The 19,194-nt window shown below is 42.6% G+C and overlaps 1 protein-coding gene and 1 pseudogene across 1 annotated transcript; one reads left to right on the top strand and one right to left on the bottom strand.

Moving 5' to 3' along the window:
- Positions 1-5,834: 5,834 nt before the first annotated feature.
- Positions 5,835-6,366, top strand: LOC123862100 (dihydrofolate reductase-like; annotated as a pseudogene).
- A 6,640-nt stretch (positions 6,367-13,006) lies between these two features.
- Positions 13,007-18,530, bottom strand: B2M (beta-2-microglobulin). The gene is made up of 4 exons (XM_045900168.3): positions 18,373-18,530; positions 14,897-15,172; positions 14,348-14,375; positions 13,007-13,539 (listed from the first exon to the last, which is right to left on the bottom strand). The coding sequence occupies exons 1-3, from the start codon at positions 18,437-18,439 to the stop codon at positions 14,362-14,364; spliced, it is 357 nt and encodes a 118-aa protein (XP_045756124.1). The 5' UTR covers positions 18,440-18,530; the 3' UTR covers positions 13,007-13,539; positions 14,348-14,361.
- Positions 18,531-19,194: the final 664 nt, after the last annotated feature.

A 19,194-nucleotide genomic window follows, 5' to 3' on the forward strand; every position in this document is an offset into this window, starting at 1 on the left:
TCCTGTCTCCACCTCCACAACTGCTGTGTTCCCACGTGGGTGGGTGGGTATAGATTTGTGACTTTCAAGACAACTCAATCTGAATTTTTAACTGAAAAAAAAAAGAGAAAAATTAAGTTTTGGTAATATATAAAGTAAGATTGATAAGCAGTGTAAAATGGATAGATATCCAGAAAAAAATGTGTACTCAAAATATTTTGATAGTTATGCATTTAAACAAAGTTTAAACTTTTGTCTTTCTGCATTCCATGTCCTGATAGCAGTGGGAAGGAAAAGCCCAAAGGGCACTGACATGAAGAAAAGCACAAAATCACTGCATACCAGGGCACCTAAGTGGTGTAGTTGATTGAGCATTTCGGCTCAGGTCGTGATCTAAGGTCATGGGTTTGAGCCCCGCACTCAGTGTGGAATCTGCTTGGGACTCTCTCTCCCTCTGCCCCCCCACCATTCATTCTTTCTCTCTCTCTCTCTCAAATAATAGGTGAATAAATCTTAGAAAAAAAAAAAATCACTGCCTACCAAGAAAGGGTCACTACTGCATCCAAGATTCGGTGTGAGGATCTCAAGGAAACACTTTTTTTTTGAGAGAGAGAGAGAAGTGGGAGGAGGAGCAGAGGGAGAGGTTGAGAGAGAATCTTAAGCAGACTCTGTGCACAGAGCCTGACTGGGGGCTTGATCTCAAAACCCTGAGATCATGACCTGAGCCAAAATCAAGAGTCAGACACTTACCTGCTTAAGCCACCCAGGCACCCTGGAAACACTTATTTTTTACAAAGTAAAAATGAAGAGACCAAAAAGTTCTTTGCACATTTGGGTTTCTAATAGCAAATAAGAAATGAACTATTTAGTCCATGCAGAGGTTTATCTTGCCCAGCATTCCCTTTCTAACAGAGATATCAAGAAGAATTTTCTTGAAGAGTTTTATCCCAGATTCTGTTTTAGAAAAGGGGGGATGGAGTTCAAGCATTTGCCATAGAGAGACTTGGTTTGAGTCTAGCCTCTGTGACTTTGGGCACATGATGTAGACAGTTAAAGTTCTCAAAACCTCAGCATGTAAATCCTTTCTAAAAATTATTTTGTAATTTAAAAAATAATGCATCTTCAGTCCTCACTAGGGAAATGTAAATTAAAGCCATAATGAGATACCATTTCACACCCACTGGGATGACTATAATTTAAAAAATAGATAATATGAAGTGTTGGTGAGAATGTAGAAAAATTGAGATTCTCATATAGTGCTGGTGGCAATGTAAAATGATGCAGCAGCTTTGGGAAACAGTCTGTCAGTTCCTCAAAAGGTTAAACATAGAGTTACCATATGACCCAGCAACTCCATTCCTAAGTGTATACTCAGGAGAATTGAAAACTTCTGTCCAATCTGAAAACTTGAACATGAAAGTTGATCACAATATTATTCTTAGTAGCCAAAAAGTAGAAACAACCCAAATGCCCATTAACTAATGGGTAAACAAAATGTGGTATATCAATACAATGGAGTATTATTCAGCAGTAAAAAAGAATAAAGTACAGATACTTGCTATAATATGGATGATCTTTGAAAACATCATATTAGGTAGTAGAAGTCAATCACAAAAGACCATAAGCTGTGTGATTCCATTAATATGAAATGTCAAGAACAGACAAATCCATAGCAACAGCAAGATGAGTAGTTCCTTAAGCCTGGGGTGTTGAGGAGAAATAGGAAGTGACTGCTAATGGGTACAGAGTTTCTTTTTGGATAATGAAAATATTCTAAAATTGAGGTGATGTTTGCACAACTCTGTGAATATACTAAAACCCACTGAATTGTATTACTTTAAATAGATGAATTGTATGGTTTGTGAATTACATCTCAATAAAGCTTTTACCAACACAAACTCATAAGCTGCCATATTGAAATGTTACACAAAACAATATGACACAATCTGGATTCAGACACAAGCCCTAGAACCTGGTGGGGAAGTGTGGGGTCCTAAAGGAAAATGGCGAGGAGGGCACCCTGAGGAAGGCACAATGCTCAGGGCTCCACCTGAAGGTCAGCCTACTTACCGAGGCAGTTCTTTTAGACCCCACAGACCCCTGCTTTTCACCAGATCACCGCCCTCAAGTATTTGCCTTCTAGGACCGGCCTGCTCCTCCTCCTTCACGCTGTGCCCAGGGAAACAGAACCTTCAGGTCGAGGCTGGGCTGCCCCGAAAAGCAGCACCCACCACCACCGACCCCACCCACGTACCCCATCGATGACTTCGCTATTTTGTCCTGTCCAGCCCGGTCCTGCCCAGGGAACTATCCAGGGAGAATGCGCTGGAAGCGTGCGTTCCAGCGGCGCGCCACTTTCCCGCCTCTCCGCTGCTTCCCTGTCGGGTCTGGACAGAGCCTGAGCGACCAGAACCCGGGTGCCTGGCCACCCTGGGCCCGGAAGAAGGACCGAGGAGCTGCAGAGCCAGGGAGAGCCTGCGGATGGAGAGAAGCAGAGGGAGGGGGCGGCACGGGACGGGGAGCTCACCGTGAACTCGCTTAGGCTGGGGGCGGCGCTCAGCGAAGAACAGCCAAGGTCGCGAAGCGAGGGGTCTCAGCGCAAGTTATCGACAGGACCGTGGAAAGCGCTGGGGGTTTCCCTCCTTTTGACCCACTATTTTAGTTTCTCAACTGCCCAATCAAAACCCGAGTCCATGGTGGCTTGTCACCAGTCTCTGGGCGGAAAGCCATGTTCTAGGTTAGAAAAGGGGAGTTTCCCGTCCTTAGTTTCGTCCCTCTGGGGGCTTCTGCTTTCTGAGAAAGAGGAGGCACTGGATTGTTGTTTCTTTCCCCTGATCGTTAGATCAGCAACTCCCTACTCTCTAGAAAAGTGGTTCTCATTCAATAGAGATAATGTGCCTCTCTAAAATTTTGGAAATTAACAGGGCTGTTTTTAGTCGTTCCAGTGATGTGGTCACTATAGGTATATATATAGGGGCTGAGAGGGGCCCCAGCTTCCCCACGCACACACACACATTCTCTCTGTCTCTCAGTGAATGGAAACCTGCTTATAATCTGGTCTTTACAATCACATATAAAAATGTGTTTTATTTTCCAATTATTTTATTTCTTGAATATGTATTAACTATTCAGTAGGCCAAGACTGTTACCAAACCAAAGTGGGCCCATTACTTGAGTTATAGACAGAGACTACACCAAATGGAGTTGCCTCAAGGTCAACTTTATTTGTACAGACAGGGAGACCATGAAGAATCATTTCGACAGCTGCATCTCCCTGAACAAGGGAAAGCAGGCCTCTTTTATTAACGTTTGGGATATTCAGAAGGGGATTTTAACATTCCAGTGAGGTTGAGGTAACTGCCACACTTTCTCAGTCATCTGGGCAGGCATCTTCCTCAAATGTTTTTTTTCTGTTCCAGTTAGTTTGTTTCTAAAAGGTAAGATTGACAGCTAGACAGAAGCTTCTAGAAGTTTAGTTCCTACAAGGTAGATGGGCAAGCAGAAGTTTCTACTTGAGATTTTCTGAGGTCAGAGGGTCAGGCTGGTGATAGGACCATATACACTGAATTTTCCAGGAATGCAACTACCAGACAACTAAAAGGAAGATGTGTTTTTGGTTTGCTTTTTGTATTTGGAATTTTATCTGTAGATATTCACTGTTTTAGAGGAGCACACCACAGCCAACAATACCATATCGGAATCTGAGCCATCAATATAGTGCAACCCTCTGTCTTCAGTGTCATAGTTTACAGAGATCCTAGGCCAGTTGCAAGCATCTGGCACTTCTTACATGAGCCAGTGCAGCCAGGCTAGAGCATTCACATACTAAATTGCTTAGCCTTCACAATCGAATTAGTAAAGGGGTACCATTAAAGATCTTGATCTCCTTAAAAGGAGGTGTTGGGGAAAATGAGGAGGGGGAGTTGGATCTGATTGGAGTTAAAACTTCTAATCTACAATGGAGTCCTGGGGCCTGTGCCCATCAGTCTATCAAGCCTGAGCTTGAGTACTGGACTCCCCACCCTAGAAATCGAGCAGAGAGGCTCCTATATACAAATGACCTGCTTAGCGTGCCGTCACCAGTTAGTGGCAGAACTCTTCATTTTACAGGTAAGAAAACTGAGGCCAGGAAAAATTAAGAGATTTGAAAGAGGATGAGCTGTGACAGAGGCAGGACTAGAAGCTCCTGGGAATGCAGTTTGTAAATTCTCTGAGCAAGATCATTCCCAGAAATCCTGAGGCTGCCAGAAGAGAGCAGGCTTCCCTTTGGGGAACTGTCCAGAATGAGGAGGACTTTTACCTAAAGCACTCCATGGAAAGAAGTGAGGCATGGTTTCTTTTTTTCACCAGTTAAGTGCCAAAAAGTTTTCCCTTTTATCTCTTTGCTGTGGTTTTAGGTAATTTTACTTGCTGTAGGGAGCTATGAAAATAAATAACCACTGCAAGTAAAAGCAGTTGCCTGGAGCTTTACATTTTATGGAGCTCTTCTCACCACCATCTCCTTCTCAGAATAACACTTGAACAGTGCCTGGCGTGGAGGAGATGCTCCATATTCATTGAATAAATGATTGATCGAATAAGTGAACAAACTTTATGATGTAGGAATAATTATCCCATTTTATGGATATGGTGACAGAGTCAAGCCAGTAGTAATGGTTTCTCCAATTTCTTTTGTGGAATTAGAATTCAGACTCCGGTCTGAGTTCAGTGGTATTCACACTTTAATGCTAGCCCCCAGAAATCTGGAACTTTTAATGGAAGTTAGGGACTGCATGTGTTGTGGGCCCTGCAGAGGAAGTTGACAGGAAACTCTCAGTAGCCGACTGGTGCCCCACCCAGACTCTATGAACCCATACCCAGCTTTTTGATATTTTGCTGCTAACAACTAGCACCTGCACATTACCCCAGCCCTGCAGATTACCCTAAGGCACTGGAGTGAGCTGGAAGTACCTGGGAATTTTATGTTTCAGCCCACAACACACTCCGCAGCATATAGCCAAAGACAGGCTGATGTGAGGTGCCAAAGCCCAGCTCCTTTGCTTCAAGACAGAACTAACTTTGAGGGGTATTCCTTTGTTTTAGAGTTCCCATGGGACCAGGCTGAGTGTGGGACTTCTGAAATCACCCCTTCACTTGGCTTCTCCCCATTCCCTCTCCTTCATTCCCCCTCCCCCAAGTCCCTTGTTGATTTCTCCTGGAAGCCCTGTTTTTATAAGCCACATACACCCAAATTCTGGAGTCAGGGCCTGCTTCTGCAAGATCTCAACCTAACATGCTCCCTGACTCTTCAGATGATGAAAATGGCATGCACACTTCAAGACAGTAAGGATGCCTAAGAAACTCCTTCAAATAGCACTATGGCATTGTGTGGCAGCAAGAGTGCTCTCTGTTTTTTCTAAATGAAAACAGTAAAAAGAGGAAGTGGCCCGTGGGGGTGGGGAAGCCTCACATTTATTGCGGTCTTCAGTTAGGCCTGTCTGTTATAAAGATAGAAATATCTTCTTCGTTTCCAAGACTTTTTAATCATAGCAAGTGCTTGATGCATGACTAAATTTTTTTTCTTAATTCTATTTACCAGGGGTTTTTTTCCTAACTAAGGTTTATCTTCCTTCTTATTGCTCTCCAAAGTATCAGAATTGTTTTTAATGCATGAAGTTTCTAATCAAACTGCTCAGATATCTAGGACCCAAATTGGTTAGTCTTTGATTTTTTTTCTAAAAGCCTAGAGTCCAAGGAGACAATTTCCCCACCAAGCTGGGTGGGGCATGGGGAATCCCAGGGTGGTGTGCCAGCTCAGAGGTGTATATAGTTGCTGTCAAGATTTGTCTGCTAAACTGCATCCTCGCTGTGTCTAAGAACAGGGGCATCAGCAAGAATGGGGACCTGCCGTGGCCCTCATTCAGGAATGAGTTCAAGTATTTCCGAAGAATGACCACATCCTCCTCAGTAGAAGGTAAACAGAATTTGGTGATTATGGGTAGGAAGACATGGTTCTCTATTCCCGAGAAGAATCGACCTTTAAAGGACAGAATTGATTTAGTGCTCAGAGACCTTGAGGAGCCCCCACAGAAGCTCATTTTCTTGCCAAAAGTCTGGATGATGCCTTAAAAGTTTTTGAGCCACCAGAATTAGCAAAGAAAGTGGACATGGTTTGGATAGTGGGAGTCAGTTCTGTTTATAAGGAAGCCATGAACAAGCCAGGCCACGTTAAACTATTTGTGACAAGGATTGTGCAGGAATTTGAAAGTGACACGTTTTTTTCCAGAAATTAATTTGGAGAAATAAAAACTTCTCCCAGGTGTTCTTTCTGATGTCCAGGAGGAGGAACGCATTAAATACAAATTTGAAGTATATGAGAAGAATGATGAATGTGAAGGTGTTCTCTGATTTATTTCAAGTTGCTCCCCCTCCCCTCCAAACAATTGTATATGTTAATATTAGAAAAAAAGAGTTTTGTTGACTTTAGGTCAATGGATAATTATTTCTAAACAATGAGTATTTATTAATTAATCTTAATTAGACTATAGTAAAGATCAATCTTATTTAGACCATATCAGATGCCTTTTGTGAAACATTTCTTGCTATAACAGTATGATGCCCATCAAGGATCAGCCCCTGCCTAGGGTAGTATATCTACCAAGAGCCAAAGTGAGAAAGTCCCCTGATAGCATGAGTTGAAACGAGGACCTATAGAGATAGGACTAGACAGATTTGTTCAAAGGTCAGAGATGGATTATAAACAGAAGAGCTAGAACTCAGATATTAAATGAAAATTAGATCAAAATAGGGATTATGAATTCTCTATGCATATCACACTTCTGAAAAAAAGTTCTGATCATTTGGACAGGGAATCAGTAAGTTGAGAACTCTGGCATATTCCATAGGGATAGTAAAGAAGTCAGTAGGACACTACCTTTTTGAAGATTTTATTTATTTATTTGAGAGAGAGAGAATGAGAGAGAGCACATGAGAGGGGGGAGGGTCAGAAGGAGAAGCAGACTCCCTGCTGAGCAGGAAGCCCGATGCGGGACTTGATCCTGAGACTCCAGGATCATGACCTGAGCCGAAGGCAGTCGCTTAACCAACTGAGCCACCCAGGCGCCCGGACACTACCTTTTTGAAGGTTTAAAGAGAAGGTTGAGACCTCTAAAAACTGTGATCTTCAGTGAGATTCCATGGGACATTACAATGATAATTCTTTACAAAAAAGAGGAATCTAATAACAAGCATATGGCTAAAATTAGAAATTGAAAAGGCAATGAATTGAAAATAGATAATGCTAGAAACCAAAATTATCAAGTTGGAAACTAAACTAAATTTCACTAAATTAAAAAATGAAAATTAAAAAAAAAAAAAAAGCGTAGAATCCAAGGAGAGATAAAGCTAATTTTTGCCCCTAAAACCTTAATGGCCACATCACAGACAAAATATTTATTTTATTAGGGAAAGACCTTGAATTTTTCCTCAAGAGCTTAGGGTATAAGCAATGAAGTAAAAAGCAACAGCCCGAAGATATTGGGAGAGTGATTGTACACAAACACTGGAAAAGACAACATTTGCCAGTGCCTGTGTTGTTTCCATGTATGCCCTGTTTTCATGAGGGAGAATGAAAAAAAAAAAGTGAGATATAACAATTATTATTAAAAAAAATTTAGGGGCGCCTGGGTGGCTCAGTCGTTAAGCGTCTGCCTTCGGCTCAGGTCATGATCCCAGGGTCCTGGGATCGAGCCCCGCATCGGGCTCCCTGCTCCGCGGGAAGCCTGCTTCTCCCTCTCCTACTCCCCCTGCTTCTGTTCCCTCTCTCGCTGTGTCTCTCTCTGTCAAATAAATAAATAATAAAAAAAAATAAAAATTAAAAAAATAAATTAAAAAAAATTTAAAACAAACATCATCACAATAACAATGACCATTTCTTATGTTTTATTTCTTCTGACATTATCAAAATATAATTTCAAAGACTAGACATTAAACTAAATAATAGTTTTCCAAAGCCATGTTCTTGGGAATATGTACACTCAGTGCAATGTTGCTTTCCTTCCTTCCTTCCCCACTCCCTTCCCCCTCCCTCCCTCCCTCCTTCCCCCCTTCTTTCCTCCCTCCCTCCCTCCCTTTTTCTTTCTTTCTTTCTTTCTCTTTCTTTTTCTTTCTTTCTTTCTTTCTTTCTTTCTTTTCTTTCTTTCTACATTCTGGTATAATTAACATACAGTGTTATTTTAGTTTCAGGTGTACAATATAGTGATTCAACAATTCTATACATTATTCAGTGCTCATCATGATATGTGTACTCTTAATCCCCTTCACCTATTTTACTCATCTTCCCACCTACCTCCTCTCTGGTAACCACCAGTTTTTTCTCTATGGTTAAGAGTCTGTTATTGTTGTTATTGTTTGGTTTGTCTTTTTTCTTTGTTCATTATAAATTCCACATATGAGTGAAATCATGTATTTTTTTTTCTCTGACTTCTTTCACTTAGTTAGCATTATACCGTCTAGATCCATCCATGTTGTTCAAATGGCAAGATTTCATTCTGTTTTATGGCTAAGTAATATTCTATTATATATATGTATATATAAATATATATATCACATCTTTATTGTATATATGTATATATATGTGTATATATATGTGTGTGTATATATATATATCTCACATCTTCTTTATCCATCCATTATGAATACTTGGGATGCATGTATTCCTCCGAATTAGTGTTTTTGTATTCTTTGTAAATACCCAGTAGTGGAATTACTGCATCATATGATAATTCAATTTTTAACTCCATACTGTTTGCCACAGGGGCTGCATCAGTTTGCATTCCCACCAAAAATGAACAAGTATTCCTTTTTCTCCACATCCTTTCCAACACCACTGTTTCTTATGTTTTTTATTTTAGCCATTCTGTCAGGTGTCAGGTAGTATCTCATTGTGGTTTGATTTGCATTTCCCTGATGATGAGTGATGTTGAACATCTTTTCATGTGTCTGTTGGCCATCTGTATGTCTTCTTTGGAGAAATATCTGTTCATGTCTTCTGCCCATTTTTAATTGGATTATTTGTTTTTTTGTGTGTTGAGTTTTATAGTTCTTTACATATTTTGGATCTAAACCTTTATTGTATATGTGATTCGCAAATATCTTCTCCCATTCAGTAGGTTTTCTTTTAGTTTTGTTGGTTGTTTCCTTTGCTGTGCAGAGGTTTTTATTTTGATGTAGTCCCAATGTTTATTTTTGCTTTTGTTTCCCTTGCCTCAGGAGAGGTAGCTAGAAAGATGTTATAGCTGATGTCAGGGAAATTACTGCCTGTCCTCTCTTCTAGGATTTTTATGGTTTCAGATCTCACATTTAGGTCCTTATTCATTTTGAGTTTATTTTTGTGTATGGTGTCAGAAAGTGGTCCGGTTGCATTCTTTTCATGTAGCTGTCCAGTTTTCCCAACACTGTTTGTTAAAGAAACTGTCTTTTTCCCATTGCATATTCTTGTCTTCTTTGTTGTAAATTAATTGACCATATAATCATGGGTTTATTTCTGGGCTCTCTTCAATTCCATTGAAATATGTTCCTATCTTTGTGCCAGTACCACACTATTTTGATTACTATAGCTTTGTAGTATATCTTGAAATCTGGGACTGTGATTTTATTCTTCTTTCTCAAGGTTGCTTTGGCTTTTCAGAGTCTTTTGTGGCTCCATACAAATTTTAGGACTAATTGTTCTAGTTCTATGAAAAATGCTGTTGGTATTTAATGGAGAATTGCATTACATTTGTAAATTGCTTTAGATAGTGTGGACATCGTAACAATATTTGTTTTCCCAATCCATGAACATAGACTGTCTTTCCATGTATTTGTGTCATCTTCAGTTTCAACAATGACCCTTTAAAAAAAATAAAACAGGGGCACCTGGGTGGCTCAGTGGGTTAAGCAGCTGCCTTCAGCTCAGGTCATGATCCTGGGGTCCTGGGAGGGAGCCCTGTGTCCCAGGGAGCCTGCTTCTCCCTCTCCCTCTGCCTGCAGCTCCCCCTGCTTGTGCACTCTTTCATGCTCTCTGTCAAATAAATAAATTAAATCTTTAAAATAACAAACAAACAAACAAAACAAAACAGGAGTGCCTGGCTGGCTCAGTCGTGGAGCATGAGACTCTTGATCTCAGGGTTGTGGGTTGGAGCCCCATGTTGGGTATAGAGATTATTTAAAAGTAAAATCTTTTAAAAATTTAAAATAAAATACAAATAAAACAAAAAATGAAAATCTCTTGAAAAGCTAACCATGCCAAATTGAACACTGATAAGTGATCATCTCTGGCTGGTGAGACTAACAAGATTTTTTTTTCCTTTCTGCCTATATAAACACCTTATTGTTTAAAATAATGAACTATACTCAAATAATAAAAGATGTAAAAATTCAAATCATATATAAGTATGTAGAATATTTTTTTAAAAGTCTACTTTCAAGGGGCGCCTGTGTGGCATAATCAGTTGAGTGACCGATTCTTGGTTTTGGCTCAGGTCGTGATCTCAGGGTTATGAGATGGAGCCCTGGATCGGGCTCGGTGCTCAGCACAGACTCTCCTTAAGACTTTCTCTCCCTCTCCCTCTGCCCCTCCACTCCATGCTCATGTGCTTGCTCTCTCTCTCTCATAAATAAATAAATCTTAAAAAAAAAAGTCTACTTTTGATTGTTCTGGACTTCCAGGGAAGATGGCCAAGTAGGAGGACCCTAAGCTCACCTCATCCCACAGACACAACTATAGATAACACGCACATCAGTGTAAATAACTGGGAAAAACGACCCGGAGACTGGCAAAACACACACTACAACTACATGTAGAGGAGAGGCCACATTGTAGAGGGTAGGAAGGGCAGAGATGAGATAGGGAGCTATCTCAAGCATGGGTCTGGTTGTGGTAGGAAGGGAGCTGAGGGTGTGATGAGGAAAAAGAAACAAGACTATCAAACCAGGGAGCCTGCACTGGGAAGAGGAATCCCCAAAACATTTTGCTTTGAAAACCAGAGGGGCAGGGCTGAATTTCCTAAGTTCTTGCAACCACAGCACTTAAAGCCTGAAACTTTACAAATCAGCAGTCTCAGATCTAGGAGAGCTGGGAGAGTGATAGGAAACTGAGTCCCTGCCCTTAAAGAGACCCCACAACAAACAGCTTACGGAGATTTGGCTGAGAAGCAGCAATTGGAAAAACGCCTGGGGCATATGGGAGGGAGAATTATTCACTAATCTGAATTCAATGAAGGACTTCTCCAGGAACAAAGGAGCTGGCAGATGTCATTTCCCTCCCCCTCCCCCCAGCATAAACACAGAGCCACCTGCAGAAACCAGCACAGCATGGGCATTCACTACCTAACTGCTTACCTCACAGCTGCCCCCTCCAGCTGGACCAGCGTTGCAGGTCCCTTCCCCTAGAGGACTGGTGCAAACCTTGCCAACGTTGCATATCTGGACTGCACACTTTGCAGAGCCTCAGTCCTGGCAGTGCCATGGCAGTCACATCCCATGAAGGATGTGCGCACCTTGTTAAAACTGCCTGCCCCAGCTGGCTCCATCTTGGTGACAGCTGTGCATCCCCTGTGGGAAAGGACGAGCACACACAACTTCTGGGCTCCGCAGCCCCTGCCTGCGTGTGCTTTGTGGAGCACCACCCTCTGACCCTGGTCTCTGAGGCAGCTGCTCATCCCCTGTGGAAAAGGATTGGCAGCACCTTGTTAAAAGTGCACATCCTGCCCACTACTTTCAAGAGCAAGAGACTTTCCTACCAAACAGAAACAGACACAGAGAGTTAGACAAAATGAGACATGAATATGTCACAAATGAAAGAACAGGACAAAATTACAGCAAGGGAACTGGAGAAGCCTGATGTGGGGCTGGATCTCAGGACCCTGGGATAGTGACCTGAGCCAAAGGCAGATGCTTAACCACTGATCTACCCAAATGCCCCTGTTTTTGTTTTTAATAGACTTTATTTCTTAGAGCTAGTAGTTTTTAACAAGTTCCACAGGTCATTCTAATGTGCATTTAGGATGGAGAGTGACCAGTCTAAGTTAAGTCACTGCTCAGTCTGCTCAGCTGAGTTCCTGCAAGCATTCCCTCAAATACCCTTGCTCTGATGTTTGGAATTACCCACACCTGTCACACCTTCATACTTCCCATAATTTGCACCCCCTGCCTGGAAACCCCAGATTCCACTCACCATTCAGGAGAACCACTATCACCAAGTCTCAACTCAAGCAAATGGCTTCCCTAACACCTGAAGTTTCTTGTTCCCTGAACACATTTTCCTATCACCTAGTTCTTTGGGCATACCTTACATTATACTCTTTATCAGGATGTTTTTCAATTGTTTGATCACATGTCTGCCCCTCCACTAAACTGAAGAAATTTGAGAGCAGTTTTGTGTTTTATTCATCTTGTCAGTACTTAGCACTAACAAATTCTTGGTCAAACAAATGCACAATGCTGCATGTATGAACTATATTTTGAAATTGAAAAATCTAGTATTTTTCATTCAAAGTTTATCTATTGCTTGCTAAAATATGAAACCCTCAGGTACTTTTGATTCCTCTTAGAGTCTGCACATTCCTTGTGTCTTGGCCCAAGGAACAGAACACTGGCTAAAAAACAGACATGGTCTCCCAGCAGATCACTGTGTCACCCTAAGTCATTTAATTTCCCTGGGATCTTGTTCCTCATCTGTAAAATGAGGATTGCTGAGGCCCCTTCCACCGTGAGTCAAGCCCTATATAACAGGGGTTTACACTCTTTTCCAAGTGACACTTGAAAACTGTTTTCCTGTTCGAAAACAAAGTGGGGGGGGGCACCTGGGTGGCTCAGTAAGTTAAGTACCTGCCTTCAGCTCAGGTTATGATCCCATGGTCCTGGGATGGAGCCCTGAAGTGGGCTCCCTGCTCAGCTCTGCCCCTCCCTCTGCTTGTGTTCTCTCTCTCTAATAAATAAAACCTTCAAAAAAAAAAAAAAAGAAAAGAAAAGGGAAGAGAGGGACTGATATATAAGAAAACTGAACACATCAAGTTTTACCATTGTTTTAATTATTGAAACAAAATTAACATAAGTCAAATTATGTGCAACAATGTGTCTGATGTAAGAGATGAATATGAATTTTATATGACAGTGTCTTACCCACTATAACAAATTTCCAATAATTTGACAATTATCTTTCAATTTTCAAATTTCAAATTTCAAAAATTTCCCCCAAATTCTAAACAAAGTATGCAAATTGGAAATTAACTCTAAACATGCATAACTATCTTCTTATCCAGTTTTGTGTGAATAGACTGAACAGTTCAGATCTGACCAAGATATTGATGGTGAACAAAAGAATTCTCCCCTCCCCACCTCTAAGCTTCCAGCCCCACAACTACAGCTACCTGCCCAGACAGGTCAAATATAGCGACACAATGACCAATGTAGAATTAGCATGTAGATTGTATTTGTATCATCACCAATATAACTTTATGATTTGTATTCAAAAAGCATAAAAGCATATCAGCATTAAAAAGAACATAGTATTTGTTCAATCTAAATGCACCATCTTCAAACCTGGAAAAAAGAAAATAGATTTGTTAGCAAATACATTTATTTTATTTAGATTATAGATCACACCACCAAATTTGTCCAACTTTTGCTGTGTTATAAAAGAAATAGCTGCAGACGGTTTTCCATACCCATTACAAAGAGCATAGCCCATTAATTTATCCCACTGGTTCTCCCACAACCTTACAGGAAAGAAGGCTGGTATTAGAGTTCAGATCCCAGCTCTCCCATTTAGTAACTGTGTGACTCCGGGCAGGTCACCCAAACTCTCTGAGGCTCTCTTAAACGAATTTCCCTGTGCTAGGATGTAACAGGAAATTTGAATAGGTTTTCAGTAGCATGGTACCCTGTGGAGATGAATTTCACAGAAAAGCTGGATTTTCTACCTCTGGACTCCAACAATGCAAAGAAGTCCAATTCCTCCCTCTTTCACACTGCTGAATAATAAAGCAACTGCTATGCAAAGGAAGAGAACAGTTCATGTCTGAAGGCCCAGGGATGCCCACCACAGAAATGGAAGAAGAAAGATCAAATCCTCGCAGGTAGTGTGGGTAACTAGCTGCCTCTATCCTGGTAGAGCACTCCAACAGCTCCTCTGACTTTTTTAGAGGGCTAGGGACACTGGCAGCTTTAGACTGGGGCACACACCTTTCTCATGCCACTCCACGTTCCCTGTAGGATTCCTTCTTACCTGCTGAAATGCTACCCTGATTAATGTCTTCCCTATAATGAGGGTTATCCTACAGAGTTGTCTGTAAATAGTTCCCAGGACAGCAAAACAAGAAAAGTTATTTTCTTAAGGTTAGAAACCTACCTCCATGATGTTGGTTAGTTGTCTCGCTCTGTGAAAAAGAAAACGGAGAAAGAAAGAGAGTAAGCTTTACTTTTAAAATACTACTAACAAATGTCTAAAACATTTGTTGTCCCTAACCCTGAATACCCAGTAGGGCCCAATCTTGCCTACTAGCCTCAGATCCTAACCCAGCCAGGGAGTACTGGGTAGGGCACTAGGAGAGCAGGTCCTACAGACAAAGGCCTGTGCCTCCCTGAGACCTTTGATGGTTCTAATCCATGAGGCTGTCAGGAAAGCCCAAGGAGGCCAGGAGGTAGGAAACCCGGGGAGCTCATGTGCATTTGTGCAGGTGCGGGAGGCTGCCGCTCCCTGTTTCTGCTATAGGGAAACTACTGTTTCGGGGCTCAGGCTGTGCAGAGGTGTCTCAGAAGGTGCCACTTACCAGAGCTTTAATAATGTTCCCTGTCAATCCCAGTATGCAGATTTTTTTTTTTATATCAAAGCAGCTTTAAGCTATGCCTATACTCAGGTACAACTGTCAGTAGCTAAGGAAAGAACTTAAAAACTTACCCCACTTAACGATCTGGGGCTCACTGAGAGTAACATGCTTTACACGGCAGCTAAATTCATCCTGTCCATTGGGAGTGAATTCAGTGTGGACCAGAAGATAGAAAGTCCAGTCCTTGCTGAAAGACAGGTCTGACTGTTCTGCCTTCATCTTCTCTCCATTCTTCAGCAATTCAATTTCAATTTCTGGTGGGTGGAACCCTGACACGTAGCAGTTCAGGAAATTTGGCTTTCCATTTTCTGCTGGGTGACGTGAGTAAACCTGAATTTTTGGAGAATCTGAGGGACATAAGGGAAAGACAAATGAAAATTGCAGAGTATTTCACTTGGGACTACCTTGGTCTAAAGCTATATCAGGCAACAAATGTTTAAATTTGGTGACTGATTTCTCCCAATTCCACTTCTACTCTGGTCAAATGAACTTCCACTTTTCCAAAAGGCTACATCCATTTTGAGGGATAAAACCACAACTTAGTATCTTTTCCACATAATTCCTCTACTCGTGGCTTTTTGGTTTTTTTCTAGCAGATTTCTAGTATTATCATCTTCTGTCACTGGAATTTGTGCCAAATCCTTAAGAACCTTTCGGTGGAGACTCTCAAGAACTTTTGATGGCTTATTAGCACCCATATAATTCCTTCACACATCTCTCAAGAGTCCTCATGATTTGGCCCCAACCTACTTTTCAAACTTCATTTCTCACTTCACACACTCTTCATAATAGCCACATCAAAAAACTTATGTTATTGTACCTTGTTTCAGCCCATCTTTATTTTTTTTTAATGTTTATTCCTTTCCTTTTTGGTTCCTGCTCCTGCCTAGATCCACACCCATCTGACATCTCAATATGTATTAAGCGTCTAGTATAATGCCTGGCACACAGCAATTGCTCTGGAAATGGCAGATACTGTTATTATTATTGCCTCAAACCAAACTTAAATGCGTACAGAAGCCAGAAATACCATAAATGAGTGAATTGGGCTGGGTAAGAACAATAGGGCAGGGTGAGGACTGTGGCAAATGAGAAAGAACATACTCTCCACTGTGACCAAGTGGGGTAATGTGTGCAAGACTGGTATTTGCATTTTTAATTAGCACCCTCAAGTGATTGCTCTAACTGCCACGTTGGGAATATGTTGCTGCTATAGAACAGTAGTTTCCAAAATAGGATGCATAACTAGACCATCCCTGTAGATATGGAAAGAAACTATTATAAACTCCATTCCATATTCTTCATCCAATGAAGAGAACTGTTACTGCCACTAAATGTACAGATTGACACTAATATATGTGTATAATTCACTTTTAAATACACGTACATGCGGTGTATCTGTTTACTAAAGGGCAGCTCCTCCGTGTCCACGAGGTGGTGGGGAGGAGGAGTACTAGGCTACTTTGACCAGGTTTATCTGTCTAGAAACACCCTGTCATCAAAGGAAAGGTCACCAGCCCCACCAGGAGCTAGCCTAGGGATCCCAATGAAGCCCTGATTTTTTTCATAAAGTTAAAAATGAAGACAAATCAGAAAGCTCTTTGTATCGGAACTTCTAATAATTAGAACATAATAAATGCCGTAAGAGTCAGAGCACAGGTTCATCAGGCCTAGAATTCTCTCTTTGAGGAAGCCAGGCAGGGTTCTGCAAGAACATCACAATAACCTTTTCTAAGAGGTGGACAAGTATCAGACAAGGCCTGGGTTTGAATCTGGACTCAGCCACTCACTGGTTCTGTGACTTTGGGACAGTTAGTTGAGCTTCTGAAGCTTAAGGAAAACATCAATTTATGTCCACAGTGAAACAAAACCCACACAGGGGACAGAGCAAAAAATAGACCCCCAGAGGCAAATCATCATTACCCATTTCTTGAGTATCTTTTTTTTTTTTTTAAGATTTCTATTTATTTATTTGAGAAAGAGAGAGAGAGAGCATAGAGGGAGAAGCTCACTCCCTGCTGAGCAGAGAGCCCTAGGTGGAGCTCAATTCCAGGACCCCGGAATCATGACCCGAGTCGAAGGCAGATGCTTAACCGAAGGAACCACCCAGGCGCCCCTCCAGAGTATCTTCTAGAAATTATCTATTCATGGCATGTATTACTTCGGAAATTTTCAAATTAAGATTTTTCTTTTAATGTCAGCTTGTTATTTTTAAAATGTTTTCTATGGTCGCCAGCAAATATCAATAACAGTATTTGTGCTTTATTTTGTGAATAGATTATAAATTAAATACTTTTTTTCATGATCAAAACCCCCGCTTCACAGAAGCTTTTGTGAGGGGAAAATATGAGGGTTCTGGTATATTGCGGGATATTTAGAACGTGCTCAGGATGTAGAGTGTCCCTGACAGACGACCTGGGTAACCATGTTGATTACCCTTATCACTGGTTTTACAATCTCCCTGACTGATAAACCTTCGCTTTTTCAAAACAGAAAGTAGAAGCTTAGTTCATCTTGGAAAGAACCAGGCAAAGAGCCAAAGAGGAAGCCCTCTGTGAAGAAAAGGCAACAGGGCCCCAGGCTCTCCAGCTTGCTGGCAAGAATCTCACCAGAAGCTGACGAGGAGGTACTGAAAAACCGCGGAGTTTGCAGCCAAAGGGAGCAGACCCGCACAAAAAGCTCTGCTCCCGCTAGATTGTCTGCCATTTCTGCCCCCTGTTGGTGATGAAGTTACTTAAGCTCTTGGTGTCTCAGTTTCCTTATGTATGAAATGCTGATGATATTAACCATCGCATTTACATCGTAGGCTCATCTCGGAACCAAATGGCATAAAGCACACAACGTCCCCAGCACGCTCCTTATCGATAACAACTAGCTCTTAACGATTATTAAAAGCGACAAGGAACGGTAACAAGTGAATTAATGATGTCAAAGCGCTTTGTAACCCCTCCAAACATTCTACAAACTCCACGTGTGAATTCCTCCCCCGCGGTTTCCCCGCATATTCGTGGGGCGGGCAAGCAGCCGGGCGTTGCGAGGTAAGCCCGAAGCCCCCGGGATCCGAGAAGAGCAGTTGCAGCGGACTGATGGACGCGCGCGGTGCCTCCCGCAAAGCCCAGACCGATGTCCCCACCCTTTCACGGCCCTCGCCTCCCCGCTTTTGGGACCCGCCTTCCCGCCCTCCCAGGCAGACAGCGGCACCCGGGTAGCTAGAGGTTCCGCGGAAGAGCAACCTCTGTCGTTCCGAAGTCTGTCATCATCCCGAAACTTCGTCCTGACCCACCCGGCACGCACATGCCGGAGGCCTCCCGCGTCCCCCTCTCCCAAGAAGAAAAAAGGGGCTTGCGTCCTGGGCTCGCACCCCCTCCCAGCTCCCCACTCCCCGGCCACCCACCGCTTCCCCACCCGCAGACTAAGCCCGCTGCTAGCCCCAGGCCGGGGAGAAGAACGAGGGAGGAGGAGGGGTGGGTGAGTTACAGAGTTAAGGCGGAGAATGCCACAAAGATTGGGGCACAGGAGAGGGGCTAGGGCAAGAGCGGACACTCACGCTGGACGGCACGCAGGCCGGAGAGAGAGAGCAGCCCGACGAGGACGAAGGTCAGGAGAGGCGCCATCACCACCCGAACACGAGCAGCGCGACACTAGGACTGGCCGTCCGCCCAGCGCCTCTACTTATATTCCGTGCGCGCCCCGCCAATCAGAACCCTTCTGGCAGGGGCCGTCACTCGTCTCCTAGCGCTTGAGGACTGGCCAGGTTAGAAAGAGGGACTTTCCCGGTTTCAGTTTCATTTTCCTGTAAGGTCCCGTGATGCTTAGGAAGGCTTGGGTTGGACCGGGTGGTTTCGCTGTCCCTAGACCCGCGCGCTCCGACTTGGGTGCGCGCCAGAGCCTGGGGAGAGGGCCTCCTACCGTAGAACTTGGCTGGACCTACCTTGGTCCCGCGCTCTCTCTTTGAGAACCATCCAGCCTCAGAGTAACTTGCTTACCATGTCCCAGCCAGGTGGGACCTTAGGACCTGTGGTTTTCATTCGAGAAAACTCAAGCCCACAAAGATTGAGCGGACAAAGGATGAATGGTGCGGGGCAGAATAAGAACTTTGATTAGTAACTACGACCCAGGAATATAATGTAGGGTTTCTGGATTCTTTGGGCAAGAAAAATAGTCCAGGAACCTCGAGGCCACCTGAGGACGGCTCAGAGAACCGTACAGAATGGACAAGGACCTTCTTGCCTCCTGAATTCCTTCAGGCAAAAGTTTCTTTTTGTAAATAAAGCCCTGTGCCAAGAAATTCTTCTCTGTATCTTCCTGCTTTTGTTTAACTAATTTTCTTCGTTTTGTTGATTTGTGGGAAAAACAAAACCACTGATAG

Source organism: Mirounga angustirostris, unplaced genomic scaffold, assembly GCF_029215605.1.
Source record: "Mirounga angustirostris isolate CCGP_5_RB_7025 unplaced genomic scaffold, mMirAng1.0.hap1 SCAF_9, whole genome shotgun sequence".
Taxonomy (NCBI): domain Eukaryota; kingdom Metazoa; phylum Chordata; class Mammalia; order Carnivora; family Phocidae; genus Mirounga; species Mirounga angustirostris.

Excerpts from the sequence above, each read along its gene's own strand:
- B2M (XM_045900168.3), bottom strand. The coding sequence starts at position 18,439 with ATGGCGCCTCTCCTGACCTTCGTCCTCGTCGGGCTGCTCTCTCTCTCC. Across the intron at positions 15,173-18,372 it reads CGGCCTGCGTGCCGTCCAGC|ATTCTCCAAAAATTCAGGTT; the intron begins GTGAGTGTCCGC and ends TATGTCCCTCAG.